The 20003-nt window shown below is 35.6% G+C and overlaps 4 protein-coding genes across 4 annotated transcripts; 2 read left to right on the forward strand and 2 right to left on the reverse strand.

Annotated features, from left to right (window-relative positions):
• The first annotated feature begins 246 nt into the window (after positions 1-246).
• Positions 247-795, forward strand: LOC133039750 (uncharacterized). The gene is made up of 2 exons (XM_061118688.1): positions 247-606; positions 757-795. Exons 1-2 carry the CDS (start codon positions 337-339, stop codon positions 793-795), a joined length of 309 nt encoding a protein of 102 aa, XP_060974671.1. The 5' UTR covers positions 247-336.
• Positions 796-2823: 2028 nt separating this feature from the next.
• Positions 2824-4360, forward strand: LOC133039874 (uncharacterized). Its single transcript, XM_061118937.1, has 2 exons — positions 2824-2981; positions 3115-4360. The coding sequence occupies exons 1-2, from the start codon at positions 2824-2826 to the stop codon at positions 3302-3304; spliced, it is 348 nt and encodes a 115-aa protein (XP_060974920.1). The 3' UTR covers positions 3305-4360.
• On the reverse strand, positions 3824-7906 carry LOC133039751 (uncharacterized). Its single transcript, XM_061118689.1, has 5 exons — positions 7769-7906; positions 5640-6463; positions 4958-5482; positions 4408-4801; positions 3824-4255 (listed from the first exon to the last, which is right to left on the reverse strand). The coding sequence occupies exons 1-5, from the start codon at positions 7904-7906 to the stop codon at positions 3824-3826; spliced, it is 2313 nt and encodes a 770-aa protein (XP_060974672.1).
• Positions 7907-7927: 21 nt separating this feature from the next.
• LOC115697024 (berberine bridge enzyme-like 26) lies at positions 7928-10070 on the reverse strand. Its single transcript, XM_030623921.2, has one exon. It carries the CDS (start codon positions 9771-9773, stop codon positions 8163-8165), a length of 1611 nt encoding a protein of 536 aa, XP_030479781.1. The 5' UTR covers positions 9774-10070; the 3' UTR covers positions 7928-8162.
• Between the last annotated feature and the right edge of the window lie 9933 nt (positions 10071-20003).

A 20003-nucleotide genomic window follows, 5' to 3' on the forward strand; every position in this document is an offset into this window, starting at 1 on the left:
CTTAGGTTTAGTATCGAAGAGTCTGCGTTGGTCACAGGGTTAGATTGTCATGTTGATTCTGATTTTTATCAGTTTAAGCAAGATGATAATGAATTGGTCAAACATTGTTTTAAGGGGTACAAAAAAATTACCAAGGGTGCTATTCAGACTGCTTTTATTGCTGACAATCTTAAGGATAACGACGATCTTGTAGTCAAGTTGGCTGTATTGTATTTTGTGCAGTGTTATTTGTTAGGTGGTCCCCCAGGTAAAGTTGTTTCGTCTGAAGAAATAGATGTTGTCGATAGTGGTCGATATAATGAATTTGGTTGGGGCAAGCATTGTTTTGATATTACTATGCATTCTTTGAAGGGTAAGATAGATTCTGGTTATAAGAGGGTAGTTCGTAGTGACGAGGATGGTGGGTATTACAGGTTATTGGGTTTTCCTTTGGCTATTCAATTCTGGTTTTTCGAGTGTTGCCCGTATGTTATTGGGAAACTGTCGTTGTACTCAAATGTTGGCATTCCAAGGATTTTGAATTGGCCTAAATTACCCAAGGACAAGGAGGGTATGGTGAAAATGGATGTCATGAACACCCTCATTTTCGATCGGTCTTTGAAAGAGGTAATCCTATTGTTTTTTTACACTATTTCCACTGTTGTTTTAATGTTGTTTTTGTGTACATTATTTATACTTTATGTTTTGATTGTTGTTGTTATTTTATAATTTCAGTTTCATGTGCATATTGTTTTTTGTTGGTTTTTCTTGTTTCAGTTAAAATTAAGAAACATCACTCCAACTTCCGTTGACTGATTTTTTCTCTGGTGAGACTACTCCCGAGGCTGTAAAATTCAAAATTAAAGGTGGTTCCAAGCCTGCTGGTCAACCTGGCTTGATGGGTGCTTCTTCATCATCTGCTCATGAGAATGTCTCCCGAGTTGAGTTTGAGGAATTTAAAAAGTGTTTATCTGTTGTTGTCAACCAGTAAGGGATACTTATGAAATCTGTTGCTGAGATGAACAAGAAGCTGGACATTCTTATTGAGGTGTTTTTTTTAATTGTCATTACTTTTTCTGTTATTTTTTTAGTAGTGTTTTTATGTTGTTTTATGCGGTAAATTAATTTTTTAATTTTTTTTGTTCTCAGTCATCCCAAGGTGGTCTTACTCACAATGGATCTCAGTCTGAAGATGCTCTTCGTACTTCAGAAAATGAGGATGATGAAGATTACACTTCGGAGGAAGACGAGAATGATAAATTCGACGATGACAAAGGAGATGATCATCATGACGATGAAACTGATGATGATGATGATGATCTGGGTGGAGATGGTGTTGGTGCTGGTCAGGATGAGGCTCACACGGGCGATGTTCGTAACGATGAGGGTGTTGTTGTCCCCGAGGTTGTTTCGAGGGATGATGATACCGGCAAGGTGGATGATGCCAAGAATTCTGACCCTGTGGAACCTCTTGCAGAGATCAAACAGGTGTATTTCTTGTTTGGGCATCATTTTTTTTGTGCTTTTTTGTGTGGATTTCTGTGTTTTGTGTTTGTTTTAATAATTTTTTACTGTTTTTTTTGTTGTCAGCCTGAACAGTCTCAAGGTGGGGAGGAGAACATTGATGTTGATGCAACAATTGCATCTGCTGTTAAAGCTGTGGAGAATTTGGTTTGTGTTTCTGTTTTTGTTTTTTGTAATTTGTATTTATATGGTATTCTATTGTTGTTTTTATGGTGTTTTGATTGTACTATTTGAAATTTAAAAAAAATCTTTTTTTTCCTTTTTCTTTTTTAGATTGGTTCCTCAACTCATGTCCCTGCTTCTGTTGAGACTTCTGAGAAGTCTGATCTTGAAATGGTTGTTTTTCAAGAGACTCCTATTTTACGTCCTCAAAAGAGGGATCGGAAGAAAGGAGCTGTTTTGAAATCCCCATTCATTGAGCTTGCTTCTGGTGCATCTAAATCAGGTTCATCCTCAGTTTCTCCTGATGATTCTGTGTATAAGGTCGTTAAATATGTGCGTGGTTTGTGCCCGTTGGACAACAAGATTGGTGAACCTGTCGATCCGCAATTGGAAGCTGAGTTTGTCAAGTGGGTTGATACAGGTCTTAGAAAGCATAAATCTAAGTAAGTATTTTTGTAGGTGTTCACAGTTATATATCTCTTATCGTTTTCCATTTATTTTTTATTTTTTTATTTGTGTTTTGATATTTTTTTATTTGTTTTTTTTAGCACAACAACTAATGTCTATTGTAAGGGTAAGGACACAATATTTCCGCCATTTCGTTTTGGTGTTGAGGATATCAGCAACAAGACGTGGTTTCACAACCTTGCCTACCCTAATTGTTTCCTTACTAATTCTGTAAGTTTTTATTTTATTATTATTATTATTTTACATATTGTTTTTTTTATTTATTTTTTTTAATGTTTTTAAGTGTTGTTCTGTTAGTTTTTTATAAGTTTTAATGTTTTTTTACTTACTTTTTTTTTTCTTTTTGTTCAGCACATTGACATCATTTTCTATTATCTTCGTAAGAAAATAATGTACTCAGCCGAGCCGAAAATCAAAGTCACCACAACTGATTGCCTCTTTTGTTCTAGCATAACAACTTTGTATGAGAAGTTTGTTGAGAAAAACAACGATATATCGGTGTTGTCTCTTTCTCACAATGTGGCCCAGTACATTCAAGGTGGTAAGATATTATGTGCCACTCCTTGGCATTTGGTTGATCATGTTGTTATGCCTATCAATGTAAAATTACAGGATCATTGGATTTGTGGTCGTCTTAACATAGCTGAGCGGCGGATATATCTGTACAATTCATTGCGTTCTGGGAGGTAAATGACAGCTGCCAAAGAGGCTTGCAAGCCTTTCTCTGTTATTTTACCATATTACTTCTCTATGTTAGACTTCAAAGGCCTTCGCAACGAAGCTAAGTTTAGCACTATGGAACCGTTCCCTATTGTTGCTGTTGATGGTTTACCCGAGCAGGTCACAGCGTAAGTTTTATGTTTAGTGTTCAATGTTTTTCACTGGTTGTTTGTATTTTTATTTTTTTGTTATGTGACTTTGTTTTTTATCAGTGTTCTCATAGTGTCTGTTTTTGTGTTTTCTTGTTGTTTTTTTTTCCAGTGATTGTGGTGTTTTTGTAGCATCATTTGCTGAGTATTTCATTGATGGCAAACCCATCCCATCCTCTGATTTTGATGTGGAAATTCACCGCGATCGTTTGGCTGTGTTATTTTATCAATATGGCATGAAGAAGCAAACTGAGAACATTGAAAGTGAATCCGAGGCCCCTCCCAGTCTTCCCAAGAAGTGATTTGTTTTTTCAATCAGACTGTCATTGTTCTTATAGTTTTTTAATGTTGTTTTTATGTTTTTTATGTTGTTTTTCGTAAACAAACATTGGTGTTCTGTTATGTTTCCTTACGTTTTGTGTGGACAATATGTAATCTTTTATTTTTGTATGTTTTTTCTTATTATTCTTATGTACAAAAAAGTTGGTATGTTAAAGTTGTTAGTTTTTTCATTTCACATCCCTTCTTTTTTTGTTTTTTTTTTTCTTATAGTTTCTCTGTTTTTTTGAATACAAATATTCATTTCAGTATTAAAAACACAAACTGTTTCAATAACAAACTTCATATATATATATTCAATTTAGTATCCAACATCTTTTAATATCCAATCTAAAGTATCAACAATTCCCAATGTAATCAATGTTTTTCAAATAAAAACTGTATTCCCTTTGTATTTCAGAAATTTAAATTCTTCAATATCTCATTCTCAAAACGGATGTGTAGTTTTCTTTTGTTTTTCCACTGTTGTTCTGTTGTTGTTTTTATTCCCTTCTACGTCTTCTGCTGCATGTTCTTTTGTTATGCCCCAGTTCACCACATTTGCTGCACTTGTTCTGTTGATCCTTTTCCCATCCAGCCTTCCTTCTTAATGTTTTTGGTCTTCCTGATTTTACTCTTTCATGTGGAGGCAAGACTATAATATTCTTCACTTCTTCCGGTACCTCCCACTCACTTTGGTGTCCTATTGGGTACACTGTCCCTGAATAAGTTGCCAGCCAATTTTTTTTTGTGTAGTAATCTGAACAGTAGGTGTACGGGTCCATGTTCATCTCCCTCATCACGGCCACAGCGTGCCCGCATGGCATTTCATCTATTTGGAACCTGTTGCACGTGCATGTTCTTTTTTCTAGGTCTACTTCCCACGATTCTTTCATTCTTGTTACCTCAAACAAGTAATCTGTTGTTGCTTTAACCTGTTTTAAATTTTATTAAAAAAAAAAAAACAAACATAGCTGTAATTCCTACAACAACAATACAAAACTATTAAAACAACACTACAACAACACCTTTTACTTACTGTTTGTTTTTTTTTTTTAAAAAAAAAAATGCATAAATAATATTTTACCTCCAGATTCAATGAGTATGTGTAATTTTTCAACAGTATGTCTTCTCCAGTTGGTGATAGCTTAGTGAAGGTGTTGTGTGCTTTTGTCCTATTAGTATGGGTCCATTGTTGCACCAATGCTCTCAAGCATTCTAGCAGCGTTGTAATTGGTAGCTCCCTTGCTGCCAAATTTGCGACGTCAAAGGATTCCGATATGTTTGAGGTCATTGTGGAATACCTCTTGTTTTGGCTATGAATTCTTGACCACTTTTCATAACCGATTTTTTTTAGGTAAGGTCTTATGCGTTTGTCCAATCCATCCAATTCAGCCATGTGGAACTCGAATTGCTTTTCTGTGTAGGCTTGGACTGCTCCAAAGAATGGCAGATTGTATTTGGCAGCATGTTGTTTGAAGCTTGTTTTAAGGTTGCTCAAAATGTGTTAACCGCAGTAACTGTGTGTAATTTCTGGATAGATTTCTCTCGCTGATTTGATGAGGCTTTCATTTCTGTCTGAAATTAGGCATTGGTGTTCCCGTACCCCATACGCTTCTTTAAATTTTTTGAAGAACCATTTCCAAGATTGGTCATTCTCAGAATCTGCAACACAAAACGCTAGTGGAAAAATATGACTCGTCGCATCTTGTGTGCATGCGCACAACAAAGTTCCCCCATAAGCTGCTTTGAGGAACGTTCCGTCCACAACAACTATCGGTCTGCATGCTCCCCACCCTTTTATGGATGCATCCAACGCCATGAAAACAAAGAGCAAGCTGTTGTCTTCTGCCGTTTTCAGATCGACAAATGATCCAGGGTTTGTTTTTTCCACCATGTGTAAGAAACTCGGTATTAGGCTGTACGAGTCACTAGCATTACCTCTCCAGTCGTTTACTGCATGTTCCTTACTTCTCCAAGCTTTCATATAGTTCATTTTGATGCCATATCTGTATTTCAACTCCCCTTTTATGTCCATCGCTGTTGCCTTGGTCTTTATGTTCAAGAACTTCGGTTTTATGCATTCCCCTATCAGTTTCGATGTTGCTTGCCTTTGGTCTTCATGCCTAATATTTATGGGGCATGTGTGCATATTTGAGAACCTATTGAAACAAAAAAACAACAAAAACAACATTAAAAAACTATTAAAACAAACCTGTTGCAGATACCAAACATGTGTATTTCAGTACAAATTGTGGAAACAGGGCATTTGTTAAGGCTGACAACAAAAACAACATTAAAAAACTATTAAAAACCAACCTCCTGATTATGAATGTGTTTGTTGGGCCATTTCTCGATGCTCTTAGTGACCAATTGCAGCTTTCGTAAACACATTTCAGACTGTACTCTTGAGAGCAGGACTTCCACACTTTGTACTGAAAGTTGTTTTTGATTACGTAGTAGCTGAGGACATTTTTTAGAGTTTCTTTGTCTTTGTATGCCTGTCCTTTTTCCACTTCGGGGTGTTGCTTGTCTGTTATTAACTTTGCATTGTTGATGTCGATTTTTGGATCCAGTTTTTTACTGGTGTTTTCAAGTTGTTCTACCATTTCTTCAGCAACCAAATTTGCAAAGTCAATTATGTCGAATTTGTCCTCCTCATCTTCTATTGTTTCTGACTTTTCCCCTTCTTCTATTTGCTGTCCCGTTGTGTATGATTCTGTTGTTGTTATGTTGTTTTCAAGCGTTGTTGTGTTGTTTTCGATCATTGCCACATTATATTCATACGGTGTTGTTGTGGATATCGAATTTGGTGTTGCAGCAGGTGTTGTGTTGTTGTTTTGCTGGTTGACACATAGTGGATATGTAGTGAAATCTGCTTCCTTCATTTTCAATTCCAAGTAAAAGTAGAGGCTTCGATCGTTGCATATTTTGATCGGTGGTATTCCTTCTTTAGCTTGGTACTGTATTTGTAGTGTTGTGCTGGTGTTTTCGCAACCCAATGAAGTAAGCAGTATTTGCAGTAGCTCTTCGTACTTGCATTTTGTTGGTATGAATTCTCCACTAGCCACATAGTTCACATAATTGTGATCTTCATTCCATCGTCCATTGCTCTTGATGAGTACTGGTAGACGTTCCATTACCTGTCATTCCAGGGTCTTATTTAACGTTAAAACAATAGTACAACAACAATAAAACAATAACAAAACAACAAAAAAAAAAAAAAAAACAACAACGATAAAACAACACAAAAACAACCAAACAGAAATACCCATTATATTTTTTGTTAGTTTTTATTATTATATTTGTCTGATACATATATGTAGGAATGTTTTTGTATTACTAACCGCAAAACAACATTAGAACAACCCTAATTTTGTGTTTGAATTATTGTACTAATTTATCAAATTTTTTTTCGAAATCATTTTGTGTTACAAACGTCAAATTAACAATAGAACAACCCTCATTTATCTTTTTGCATCATAAATTAAAGAATATCACATTTGTGTTTTCGTTTTTTTTTTAAAACTTCAGATCTAAATCTTGTTTTTTTTTATTTTTTATTTTTTTTTTGGTTTCTTAAGAATTAAATTATTTTTTGGGTTTTGTTGTGTTTACCTCTGTTATTTTGAGGGGACAGTTTTCTGTACGTCTTGTTCTTCAATTCTGATTCCTTTACAAAAAATTCTTCGCCGGATTTAATGGTTTTTTCTTGGTGATTTCCGTCTCCGGCGACTCCCCACACACGAAGCAGGTTGTTTCCCGTGTGTTTTACTGTTCACAGTATAAATGAAATGTTGTTGGGCTTGGGCAGTACAAAAGTAATGAAATTGGGCTGGGGCAGTAAAAATGTTGTTTTTGCCGTGTCCCAGTATAATTGTAAAGTTTTGGTCCAAAAACAGTATTTTTGTAAAATTCCCCATATTTAACCATTACCATGATAATTAAATTGTAATGAGAAATTTACGTTTATGGCTTGTTTGGAATGCCGTATTAGATCATATTGTATTATATTAAATTGGATTATATATATATTATATTTTTATATAATACTATGTTAAACTTTAATTTATACTTTCTTGTTTGAACTTCGTTGCTCATCTCTTTGACTTCCGATAAAATCAATATGAGTTGAGCTGTGGACGCTTTCAGTTTCTCTGGTCACTTACGTCGTTTCAGTGCGTTGTAGTCCTTCTAACGTATCTTGTGATTGGAAGAAACTAGTAACAGGAAAGGAACCTATTAAAACAAGACAGAAAAGTTATTATTATAAAGAGTACAAAAAAAAAATAAAAAATAAAAAACGTTGATTAACAAAAAAGGATAGATGGACAAAAACTATTTCGTTTTAGGATTATTCCATGTACGTTTACTTTTTTTTGTTCTAAGCATAGTTCATCTGGCGCTATCGTTTTTTTCCCCTTCTTTAGGGTCTCATCTTATAATACTTCAGGTGCTAATGAAACTATGTAAGTGAAATTTAATTGTCTTAATTCCCGGGCAATTGTGCCAAAAATTCGAGTTCCTTTTGGATTTCCTTCTTGATCAATAACAACCGCAGCATTGTCATCATATCGTATTATCATACCGGTATTATATATTTGTAGTTTTTAAAAATATTATATATTTGTGTGTTCATAAAAGTTAATGCAACATATAGTTTTACATAAAATTATTGCATAACATATAATCGACTAGTCTTCGGGCTACGAGGTATATAGGGCGAGAGCCCGCTAAGGTAACCCTTAAGCCTAAATCTGGCTCACATACAAAACCTTATTCATCTAAATATTATTGTAGAGAAACAAGACACATTATTTGACTTTATATGTATTATGTAAATCATTTTCGAGGTGGAACACTCTGTTCATGCCAGAAGAAGTTATCCGGATCAACTTTACTTTTCACACTGACCAATCTATCGAAGTTAGCCTTGAAATACTTTTCCCCCCAAACTCTTGATTGTTTAAAGCTTGTAGGGTTGTTCATCTTCTTGTTCCTCCCAATATCAAGATCCCTATAATTCACATAAGCTTCACGTGGAGACATGGAAACATAAGGAGCCATATACTCGTACAACTTTCTATTCCAATTAATGTGTTTTTCAGGGTGTTGCTCTCCAATATTCCAAGTGTTAAAGTACAGACTCATGAAAATGATTCCTTTCCTATGAGGGAAAGGGGAATCAGATTCCGGAATCATGCTCATCTTTCCACCATATGGAGTCCATATTATGGCCGCTTGAATATCTTTCTCCAACAACCTTTCCCACAGCCCCTCCAGACCAACATCTGGTATGGGTTTCTTGATAAAGTCAGACTTTCCTTTGAAAAAGGTATTGAATATAGATTTCGATTGAAGAAGGTACTCCACTGGTGTTCCATTCTGTCTTCCTTCAAGAAACGCCGCAGTCTCAATCCAACTCATTTCCATACAATCTTTCTTGATCAAACCCAACTCAGGAAAGCTATGATCCATAATTCGTAAAAGTCCATTAGTATTTCCAAGGAACAGAGCTTCATAAGTAGTTGCTATAGTTCTTTGACCAATCTTTGTACCGTTAGCCACTGTCGTAGTGACCCTAAGGAATAAATCTTCATCAAGCTTATCCGCAATATGTTGCCACTTATGGATGATCTTCTTCGCTCCTTGCTCCAAAGTCTTAGTGATTCGAAAAACGGTAACTTTTTCCGGGACGGAAACAAGTTTAATCTTCCACCAAAGAATGATTCCAAAGCTTCCACCACCACCACCTCTTATTGCCCAAAACAAGTCTTCTCCCATGGCTTTTCTATCGAGAATTTTACCATTAACATCGACGATTAGAGCATCAACAACGTTATCAGCCGCCAGACCATATTTTCTTAGCAGAGAGCCATAACCACCTCCTGTTATGTAGCCGCCGATGCCTAAACTCGTGCAAATTCCAGCTGGGAAAGTATGTACTCTGCTTTTCTGAGAGATTCTATAATAAAGTTCTCCATTTGTGGCACCGGCCTGAACCCACGCCGAGGTATCTTCGATGTTAACCTCGATACGTCTAAGATTGACTAGATCAATAATGACGAAAGGGGCTTGACTTTCAGATGTGTAGGAGACTCCTTCGAAGTCGTGTCCTCCGCTACGAAGTCTGAGTTGTAATCCCAGCTTTCTCAAACAAATAACGGCTGCTTGGACTTGGGAATCATGTACTGGAGTGAATATAAACTCTGGTTTTGGGAGAGAAGGTCTCAAGAACCTGAGATTTGTTGCCGTGGAGTCGAGTATTGAATTGAATGAAGAATTGTTTGGTGTGAAAAGGGTTGTGGTGACTGGTACTGAAAGTTCGGAATTTTTGGACACGCATTGGATAAAGTTTTCTGGAGTTGAAGCTGGTGAAGTTGGAGTTGCAGCGCATATAAAAATTAAACACTGAAGAAGGAAAATGGAGCTTAACGATGAAACACTTGCCATTATTGACTTACTATAGTTTATTCTCTTTGTTCTCGTTATATGTATATATATATTATAGTAACCTATATTCAACCTTTCATACTCAATAAACTGTTTAATAACTTTCTCAAATACATATTTCCTGCTTTTTGACCGTGAATCATGATTACGAATCTTTGAATCGAATGAATGGATCAAGTTTCTGTCTGTTTAATTAGGTGAAAATGCCTAGTTATGGCATAGATCGAAATCGCACTTAGGTTTCAACAAGTGGCATACCTTATTAAATACGGGTGACAATAATATAAAATTGCTTGGTTATGGGATAGATCGAAATCGCTGTTAGATTTCCAACTAGCGACGTACCTTATTAGATACGGGCGATAGTAGTATGAAAATTATCAGGTTATGGCACAGAATGAAACCGTTGTAAGATTTCCTCCTGGCGATGTGTTGGGTGTAGGTATGGGCGTTAATGACATATGAGAACCGGGCATAGGTACAGGCTCGTCTGATTAGGCGATGCGTTATATTGGTACCAGGTCGTGGCACGAGCTCACCTGATTAGGTGGTGCAATGGTATTATATATGATATTGCATTATGACACGGGCTTGCCTGATTAGGCAATGCAAATATATGAGTCTATCCATTTTTATGCATATGGCAAGTTATATTACCTATTGTTCATGAATGTTATGGTATAATCATTTTTTGATAATGAAATGTATAATTAACTATTTAATGTATCTTTCTTTATTATTTTTCTTGCTGAGTCTATGTGATTCACGGGTGCTCTATAGTACATGTAAGGGCAAGGAAATGTAAGAACAGCCATGAGATGACAGTCTTCTCCAACAATGTACATATTGACCCCATCGGCCTGTGTGTCGAGTTGCCAGGAGTTATTTTGGACTGGTTGTATCTATTGTATTTTGAATTGTTATTGTATATATTCTTTTGAGTAAATCTTTTATAACAGGGATCCCGGAAACACATTTCTATTGCCGTTATGATGTCTGTTTTTAGTGATTTATATTAGTCAAGTTTTTAATAATATCACTTTTTTTAATCTAAGTGTTTATATATTAACTATCTTTTCATTAATATTTTATATTTCACATTATGTGTTTGTATTTTTGTAGTATATTAGTATATTTTTTATAATTTTTTTAAGTTATGTTTTGTATAATAATTAGTATATTAAATAATAAATAATGTGTAATATTTTTTTTTTATGTAATTTCATATTTTTATATATTTAAATTTTTCAAGAACAATAAAATGAAACAATAATTTAAGGACCAGAATAAATGGAAAAAATTAGAGAAAGGGCTAAACTTTGCATACTAAAATCATGTTATGCACCCCTTTCACCCAACTTTTTGTGTTTTATTTTGCTATTTTACTTAAAATAAACTAATAGAATTCTAATGTTAAGTATTAGAATCAATGTTTGTGATGTGTTTGTTAATTCTACTACAATGAAATGTGCAATACTAATTTTCTTTTATATCTCTTTTAATATTTAAATAAAATCATAGTAGTTAATTTATATAAAGATTGTGTTTTGGTATATTGGTAAAGACTTATCAATTTATCTTTTTGGTCACAAGTTCAAATCTCATTAGACCATTTTTTGTATTTTTTTTTTTTTAGCTTACTATATCTATCCTATGTATTATATCAATAACATTCTAAAATTACTCTAAGTATTTAAGAGTTATCTAAATATATATTAAAAAAAATATTCTTATAAAAGTAAGTTAAAGAAAACATACCTTATAGTAAAAATTATGTACTTGACTTTCGATAAAGTCACTTCCGATAAAATCCTAACAACCGAGTTTAAGAGAAAAAAAAATCAAATATTATCCTAATTCTACTGAAATTTCGGCAGCATAACGACTATAATTGAACATTTTCAAAAAAATTCAAACCTATTAATAACAACAAAACACAATTCATAACAATATAAAATAATCACAACAACATTTAGCAATATAAAAGTTTACCACCCATCTGACTGCAGTATATGTATTCACAGAACCTACTTCACTACGGATGAATATTTAAGATATTCAAACTCTACTAAGCATTCATAATTAATTTATAATAAAAGTTAGTAAATGTATACCACGAGCTACCTTGAAACCGATCAGCACCAAATATGTCGGATACTTACAAATTGACCTCACAATCTACAACATAAAGAAATACAACAAAATTACCAATTTCTTTATTTAGCCACTACTACTTATATAATTTATGAGTAACTAGTTAGTAATAAAAATACATGAATATGAATGAAAATTAGTAACTTGCTAAATACACTACTACAATGTTGGTGTTTAGAGGCTGTTTTTTCACCCACATTTATAAAAAGGGAAGCTAAAGGGTGTGAAAATACCCGCTTTGTTCGAAATTGACATTTAGAGGTGGATTTTTGATAAAAACCGTAGGTATAAAATTGCATTATACCATTTAGATGCGGTTGGAAAATAAAGCACACTGGGTTTTTAGGATAAGCCCTATGGCGTCGGTTCCTATATAAGAACTGACGGCATAGGGTACACGATTATTGTTGGGTTTTGTGCCCTAAATAAAACCCTTTACAATCTGATTAGTTATCAATATAAGAAATTTGAAGTGATTTATGTTTGCATGAATTTTTCATGCTAATGGTTTAATATTACACACAAAATCAGTTAAATCCAGATCATATGTTTATTCACAATTACAGTATCGTCAACACAGTGGAATGTGATTGTGATCATATGAATCAAAAGACTAAGTCCCTATTTCATCAGTGTTTTGGATTTACACTAATGTGATAATCAGCGATGATGTGTACTTACACTTGGAGTAAGTGTTATGTTCTTTCCAGGACATTAGTAAAGTATACTAGTTTCGAATATATGGAGTATACATTGGACTGGACCGATATTGCAACTTAGTTAAGATATTATAAACTTACCGTTATATCTTTCCAAGTCAATATCAGTAGTTGATCTTAAGATTAAAAGAATCTAAATCCTGATATGCTTAGGCTCAACTCAGGAGTACTATTCATGTTCTTTGATTTATTAGTTAAGCCTACTTTTGGGTCAGGGTGATACGTATATTTTGGGAACATGATAGTATGATTGAGTGGGAGTGCTGAACATAAATATGGAATCTATAACTTCTACTGGTGTATAGAAGTCAAGTGATGATTCCCTTCGAGCTTAGCAAATAAAAGTAAATGGATGAGCTCTTGTTTAAGTGACTAATTCTTAGATCATTAAATACCATTTACAGGTAGCTAAGTGTTTTAAGGGGCAAAATACATTGAGGGGTGAGAACGGTAAAATTATCCCATCTCGATGTAAATCATCTATATAGAGGATCTTTGATCACAATAAGATTATAACAATGGTTAAATGAGATAGCATATCTATATCGTGGAACATATAATATGCTCTATATAAGTCTGAGAGTGCAATTCTAAATTCTAAGAGTGGATTCAACGAAGAATTAATAAGTAGGAATTTACTTAGTAAATTCGGTTCACTTATTGGAAGCTCAGCATATAGATCCATGGTCCCCATTCTAGTTGAGAACATACTGCTTGTAAGACTCAATAATTGATTTGTGATTAATCAATTATAATTCTAAAGTTAGACTATTTATGAATTTTCACTAAGCAGGGGCGAAATTGTAAAGAAAAGAGATTCTAGGTTTATTTATTTATTAATGGACTTTATATGTCTAATTAATAATTAAATTAAATGACAATATTATTTAATAATCTATTTTAGCTATTAAATAATTAGTTTTGGCATTTAAATGGTTAGAATTGGAAAATTGGCGTTTTTGAGAAAATAGAAATAAAATTTGTTAAAACTGCAAAAACAAGTGGGCCCATTATATACACCTTGGCCGACCACTTATTTAAGTTTTTCAAATTGATATTTTCATTATTTTAATGCCAAATAATTCCTAACCTAAACCTAGTAGTTGCCTATAAATAGAAAGTGATGGCTGAGTCAAATCATAAGTTTTCATAACAAGTTTTTCATTATTTTTCTGACAGAAAATTCTCTCTTCAGAAAACTGAGCCTTCCCTTTTCTATTCCTTGGCCGAACCTCTCTCTCTCTCTCTTTTCTTCTTCTAAATTTCGAACCTTAGTGATAGAGTAAGTGCCCACACACAGCAAGTAGTAACTCAATCATAGATTGGAAGACTGTGAAGGACCACAAACAAAGAGAAGGACATTCGGGCTCAGATCTTGATAATACTCCGCGACAGAAAGGATACAAAGGTTAGAGATCTGAGTGCTAGGAGACATTAATTCTGCTGCATCAATGTAAGGTTTTCTTAACTTTATATGTGTTTATTTTATTGTTTTAGAAAGTTCATATTTAGGGTGTTAAACAACATACTTGTGAGTAGATCTAAGATCCTGGTAAAATAATATCCAACAATTATTTGACATGTGTACCTTATGCTTTCGATTCTTACATAAGAACCGACGACATAGGGTTATAAAAGAAACCCTGGCGTCTCATTTCCTCACCTTCTTCCTCACTCGAACAAACAGCAGCCCAGCGAAGGAACCAGTATAGAGCTCGAAACCCTCGCCGACCACCGCCTCCACCACCCTTTTCTCCCCCATTTCTCAACCATTTGAACCCATTTTTTTAAAATCTTCTATTTTTGATACTTAATCACATACACCTAAACATTTTTTGTTTTTTACCCTTTTTGAGTGTCATCCGAACCCAAATAGAAAATTTTGGGTTTAAAATCCGGCCACCATTTTTTGTTGAGAAAACATTGAATCTCAACCTCTTTTAAGGTATAAATATAGTTTCTAGTCATTTTTATAATGTACATTGTTTTATTTTTAGTTTTTGTAAATTATTTTTTGGGTTTTTTCATTTTATTAGTAATATTGTTGTGTTGTATGTGTATAGTGCCCGAATTTTTTACGGAATTGCTCGTCGGATTGCGGTTATTAGGTAAAAATTTAAACGTCAATATATAGTATATATATGTATTTGTATATTTTATTGAATATGTGTGTATATAATGTGTGTATATATTGTGTGTATATAGTGTGTGTATATTTTTGTATGTGAATACAATTTGTAATTGTATTGTATATATTCTTTGTAATATACTTCTTAATGGGTAATACCCATTGATGGGAACGAAAAAAAATTAATAAGGTAATAATCTAATAACCTTTTATGGCAAGTTTCTAACAATTATTTTCTTAAAAAAATTATATTTATTTTTTACAAAATTAGAAATAATAGTTACAACTAATAGTTTGAAAAAAAATTATAAATTATTTTTAAAAATTAATTAAAATTACTACTTTATTATTTTATGAAATTGTGAGTTTATTAATAATTTATTATTGTAAAACTAAAAATCATTTACATGTATATTAATGTGTTTTTTTTTTTTATTAGGAGAATAAAAGCTTGATTGTGGAATCTAATTGTCTTAATATTATTCATACTCTTAAAAATAAAACGCTACAATACTTCTTAGTTCTTACTTAGGCTATCATTGTTAGATAAATATTATTATCATCCAATAATTTCTTTGATATTACCATGCATCATTCTTGTAATGACCGCTCTAGTAATGTGGATTAGTAAAGGCAATTAGCACTAATTTTTATTATTTTATTATTTTATTATTATTTGTGAATTAATTTATTTGTGGACCCCAATATTTAGAAATAAATGTTAGAGTTATAATTTCTCAATTCCGGAGATTTTATTAAACTCTAGGGGTATTATTTAGCTTATATGTGAAATATGTTAATTTTGTAATTTTTTGCTCGGCGACAACGGAAAATGTGATGGATGGCTAGATAATCACATGAGTAAGTTTAGAACCCTATTTCATAGTGGGGAATATTTTAGAGGAAATAAATTATCGGGATTGAGCGGGGTTATGGAAATTGACCATTTTACCCCTAGCTTTGGAAATACTTAAGTTATGTCTTTAAGGGTATTTAAGTCTTTTTAAAAGATTGGTGTAGTGGCTGCCTAGGGAGGTGACAAGTGGCCTTTACTTTCAGCCAAGGATTAGTCAATCCTTTTCCCAATTTGGAAAATCAAGGAAAAGAAAAGAAAAAAAAAAAACAAACAAACAACATTTCCTCTTGAGCTCTCTCTCTCTCTATTCGGCTGAGGCAAAGCAAGGATCAACCAGAATTTTTCCTTCCATTCCTTTGAATTTAAGCTAGGATTCAAAGTGGTTTCATCTAAGGTAAGCCCTAGAACTCTTGCTTTTTTTTTTTGAGCTTTTTACTTAGTTTGAACATGTGATTTTGGGAGTAAGTGGCTGTTAGGTTTTAAAATGTTTAGGGTTCGAATTTTAGGGTTTAGTTGAGTTGATTCTAAGCCCTAGCTGCTGGTTTTAATGGGTGTAGATGGTTGTTATGCAATTTTAGGTTTAAAGTTCAAAGCTTTGTTCATTAATGGCAATTTGAGTTGTGATGGTTTGTTCTGTGATTTGCTGCCTGGAAATCATTGTATATGCATTGTATAGGTATACTGGAGAGTTTGGTAAAGTTTGGGATTGATTTGAATCAAGGGGGTTGATTTTTGGTTCCCAGCAGTAGAACCGGAATTCCGGTTACGGGTGGTCTGTACCAACCGGTCGACCGGTTGGTGACCCAGAACCGGGATGCCGGTTGGGAACCGGTTTACCTGTTGGGGGATTTTCCAGAACCCTAGTTTTGGCCAATTTTGAGATATTTAGGGTATTGCCATGAGGTTTATCGATAGGGAAACTTTTAGTTTCGAGTTTTAAGTCCCGGAAAGTGATTTAGCGAGTCACTCATCTGTGTTACCATTATTGTGATTAGGGCATCCATCTAGCACGTGAATTCCGTTCAGGTCGGCCAGCACACTTGAATTCGGAAAACAGGTAAGAACTGTGTATAACGTATGATGTGATTATCTGAATGTGTGTATGTGTGTTTATATATGCATGCTTGAATTATGTTAAACACTACCAACACTTGTATGAATAAGTTATAGAGTGTATTGGTACAGTGAATGTTGTTAATGTGAGTACAATACAGTGATACCAACACAAGCATAAGAAAATGCTAAGGTGTGTGGTACATCACTCAGTGTTACTCAGTGATCGGGATAAACCCTACCAACACTTGTACAGTGAGGTACGATGTGTATATGGTATAGTGGTTGTACCCTGGTAATGAACGTTCATACTCATCTGTTAAGCTCTGTAAATAGGTGTATGGGCGCCTATTTACAGGTCGGAAATTATATGGTATGTTATATGCATTTCTTACTGAGTCTGTTGACTCATAGTTTCTGCTTCCATGTGTGGGTAAAGGAAAGGCAAAGGCTGAACAGGAATGAACCTGAGCTCGGGTGAGATTGTACATGTCAAGCGGCGCGACCTGGAGTGTTCGGTCTCGGGACATCTGGGTGTTGTATTTTGAAAGTCGCTGTGCGACCCAGAACTTGTATATTTTGAATGTAAAGTTTTAACAGTAAATTTTCAAAAGTTGAAATCGGGATCCCGAGATTTGTAAATATTATAATATATTACAAAGTTTAATATTTAAAGCAAAAGTTTTAATTTGACACGTTTTTCGAGAAATTTCTTTGATTAGCAAAGATTGCACAATAATTGAAAAAGCACTGTAGCGTGCCTTAGCATTAGGGCGTTACAATTTTGGTATCAGAGCCGCCAGGTTTGTCTACCGAAGCTTACTATGACATGTACAATCTTCATCAGAGAAAGCTCGGTTCACGGTTCAGTAAGCCCGTACTTGTTTAGTATTTTAAATAAATGTGAATGAGAAAGCATGTTAGGAAGCATATTAGATTTAAATTAAATATATTGCTTTAAAAAGAAAAGAAAGTGTGTTGCCTTTAAGTTATTAAGAGCGGTGTTAATTTTGATCGCTGTCTAACCTGCCTGGCTTATGGATTCGCAGGCTAAGTCCTATTAAATGGACGCCCCGCGAAATACAAGAAGTCAGGGTGGCATGGTTGAGACCGGAGGCGGTCAGGGGAATCCTCAAAATCCTCGTGGTCGCGGCCGTGGCCGTGGTAGAGCTCAGGGTGGTCGCCCTGTAAATCCACCTCAAGCTCCTCCTGATTGGGAGCAAAGATTTGCGGAGATGCAAGATAGAATCCGCCAGCAAGATGAAGAGATTCAGAGGTTGAGGCAGCAGGTCCTCCCCGCCGTGCCTCCTCATGAAGTTCGGGCCGTTGCGGTTCCGGCGGTGCCGGCGAGAACAACTTTGTTGTTGGCAACCGTATGGAACCGTTGTACGAAAGATTTCGAAAATGTGCACCTCCAAAGTGTTTACGGGAGGCCCCGATGTGATGAAGGCTGAGCAATGGCTTTAGATGATTGAGCGTATTCTCAACTTTATGGGAGTGGTTGGAAATGACCGGTGACTCGCGCCACTTTCCGGTTTCGGGGAAGATGCCCTCGTGTGGTGGGAATTGATAACCCTCACTCGGGACGTCACGCCGATGACACGGGAGGAATTTAGGGAGTTATTTAACTCCAAGTATTACAATGAAGCGGTCCGCAAAGGAAAAGCGGAAAGAGTTCACCGATCTAGTTCAGACCGAGGGAATGTCGATCCGAGTACACAACGAAATTTGATCGGTTGGCTAAGTTGGCGGCGGAATTGTGCCCACGGACTTCGCAAGAAAGAAAAATATTTAGCGGGTTTGAGTGCAAAGATCCGGCATGATCTGGTTATTACCACTACTGAAGCAACCACGTATGCAGATATGGTTGAGAAGGCTTTGAGAGCCGAGGGTGCAGTAAAATGTCTTCAGGAGCCCCGGGTGACTCCGAGTGTGGGTGGAACCCCCACCGTTCCTACCCCTGTTTATGGTAGGGATGGTGGTGACTCCACCACTGAGCAGAAAAGAAAAGTTGTTCCAGCTTCTGGTGGCTCGGGGCAAAGCAAGCGGTTCCGTGGGAACCAAGGCAGAGGAGGACGCCAGGGTTACTCTTATCCCGAGTGTCCAAGGTGCAAGAAACATCATCGGGAGAGTGTAACCTAAGACATGCTTTCCGTGTGGCATGGTGGGGCATTTCAAGAAAGATTGCCCCTGAGCAAAGAAAGAGGAGCCGAAAGCTGAGGTGAAACCGGTTCCTGCTCGTGTGTTTGCCATTACCCAAGCCGATGCCGCAGCCGGTCCTTCATTGTGACAGGTCAGCTTCCCGTCAACAATTTGTTATTTACAGTATTATTTGGCTCGGGAGCTACACGTTCATATGTGGCTACAAGAGTGATTGATCTTTTGGGTAGGCCTTGTGATATTTTAGAAAGAGGGTTTGGAACCCTAATGCCTAGCGGGGAATTGGTTATCTCTAATAGGCGCATTAGGTCTATGCCGATTAGGATCGAAGATAGGGAATTGAGTACTGACCTTATAGAATTGAAATTAACTGAGTTTGATATTATACTGGGAATGGATTTTCTATCCAAGTATTCGGCCAGTATAGATTGTAGGCGTAAAATGGTGATTTTTCAGCCGGAAGGTGAAGATCCATTTGTTTATGTTGGATCGGTTCAAGGGTCTCGGATCCCGGTTATTTCTGTGTTGAGAGCTAGGGATTTGCTATGCAATGGTTGTGTAGGATTTCTAGCGGTAGTATTTGACTCCAGCAGGACACGAAACATTTGGGCCTGAGGTAGTCCGGGTGGTGAAAGATTTTCTTGATGTGTTTCCCGAGGAATTGCCGGGATTGCCGCCACAGCGAGAGATTGACTTTGTAATTGATTTGGCACCTGGAGTCGAACCTGTTTCTAATGCTCCATATAGGATGGCTCCAGCGGAACTCAAGGAGCTTAAGTTACAACTTCAGGGGATGCTTGATATTGGGTTTATTCGACCCAGTGTATCGCCCTGGGGAGCTCCGGTTCTTTTTGTGAAAAAGAAAGATGGTTCCCTCAGAATGTGTATTGATTATCGGGAACTAAATAAGCTGACGATTAAGAACAAGTACCCGTTGCCCAGAATCGATGATCTGTTCGATCAGCTTCAGGGAAAGACTGTGTTTTCAAAGATTGATTTACGGTCGGGTTATCATCAACTCAGAATTCGAGACGAGGACATACCGAAGACTACTTTTAGAACCAGATATGGGCACTATGAGTTTCTGGTAATGTCGTTCGGGTTGACCAATGCTCCTGCAGCCTTTATGGATCTCATGAATAGGGTGTTCAAGGATTTCC

Source organism: Cannabis sativa, chromosome 7, assembly GCF_029168945.1.
Source record: "Cannabis sativa cultivar Pink pepper isolate KNU-18-1 chromosome 7, ASM2916894v1, whole genome shotgun sequence".
NCBI classification, from domain to species: domain Eukaryota; kingdom Viridiplantae; phylum Streptophyta; class Magnoliopsida; order Rosales; family Cannabaceae; genus Cannabis; species Cannabis sativa.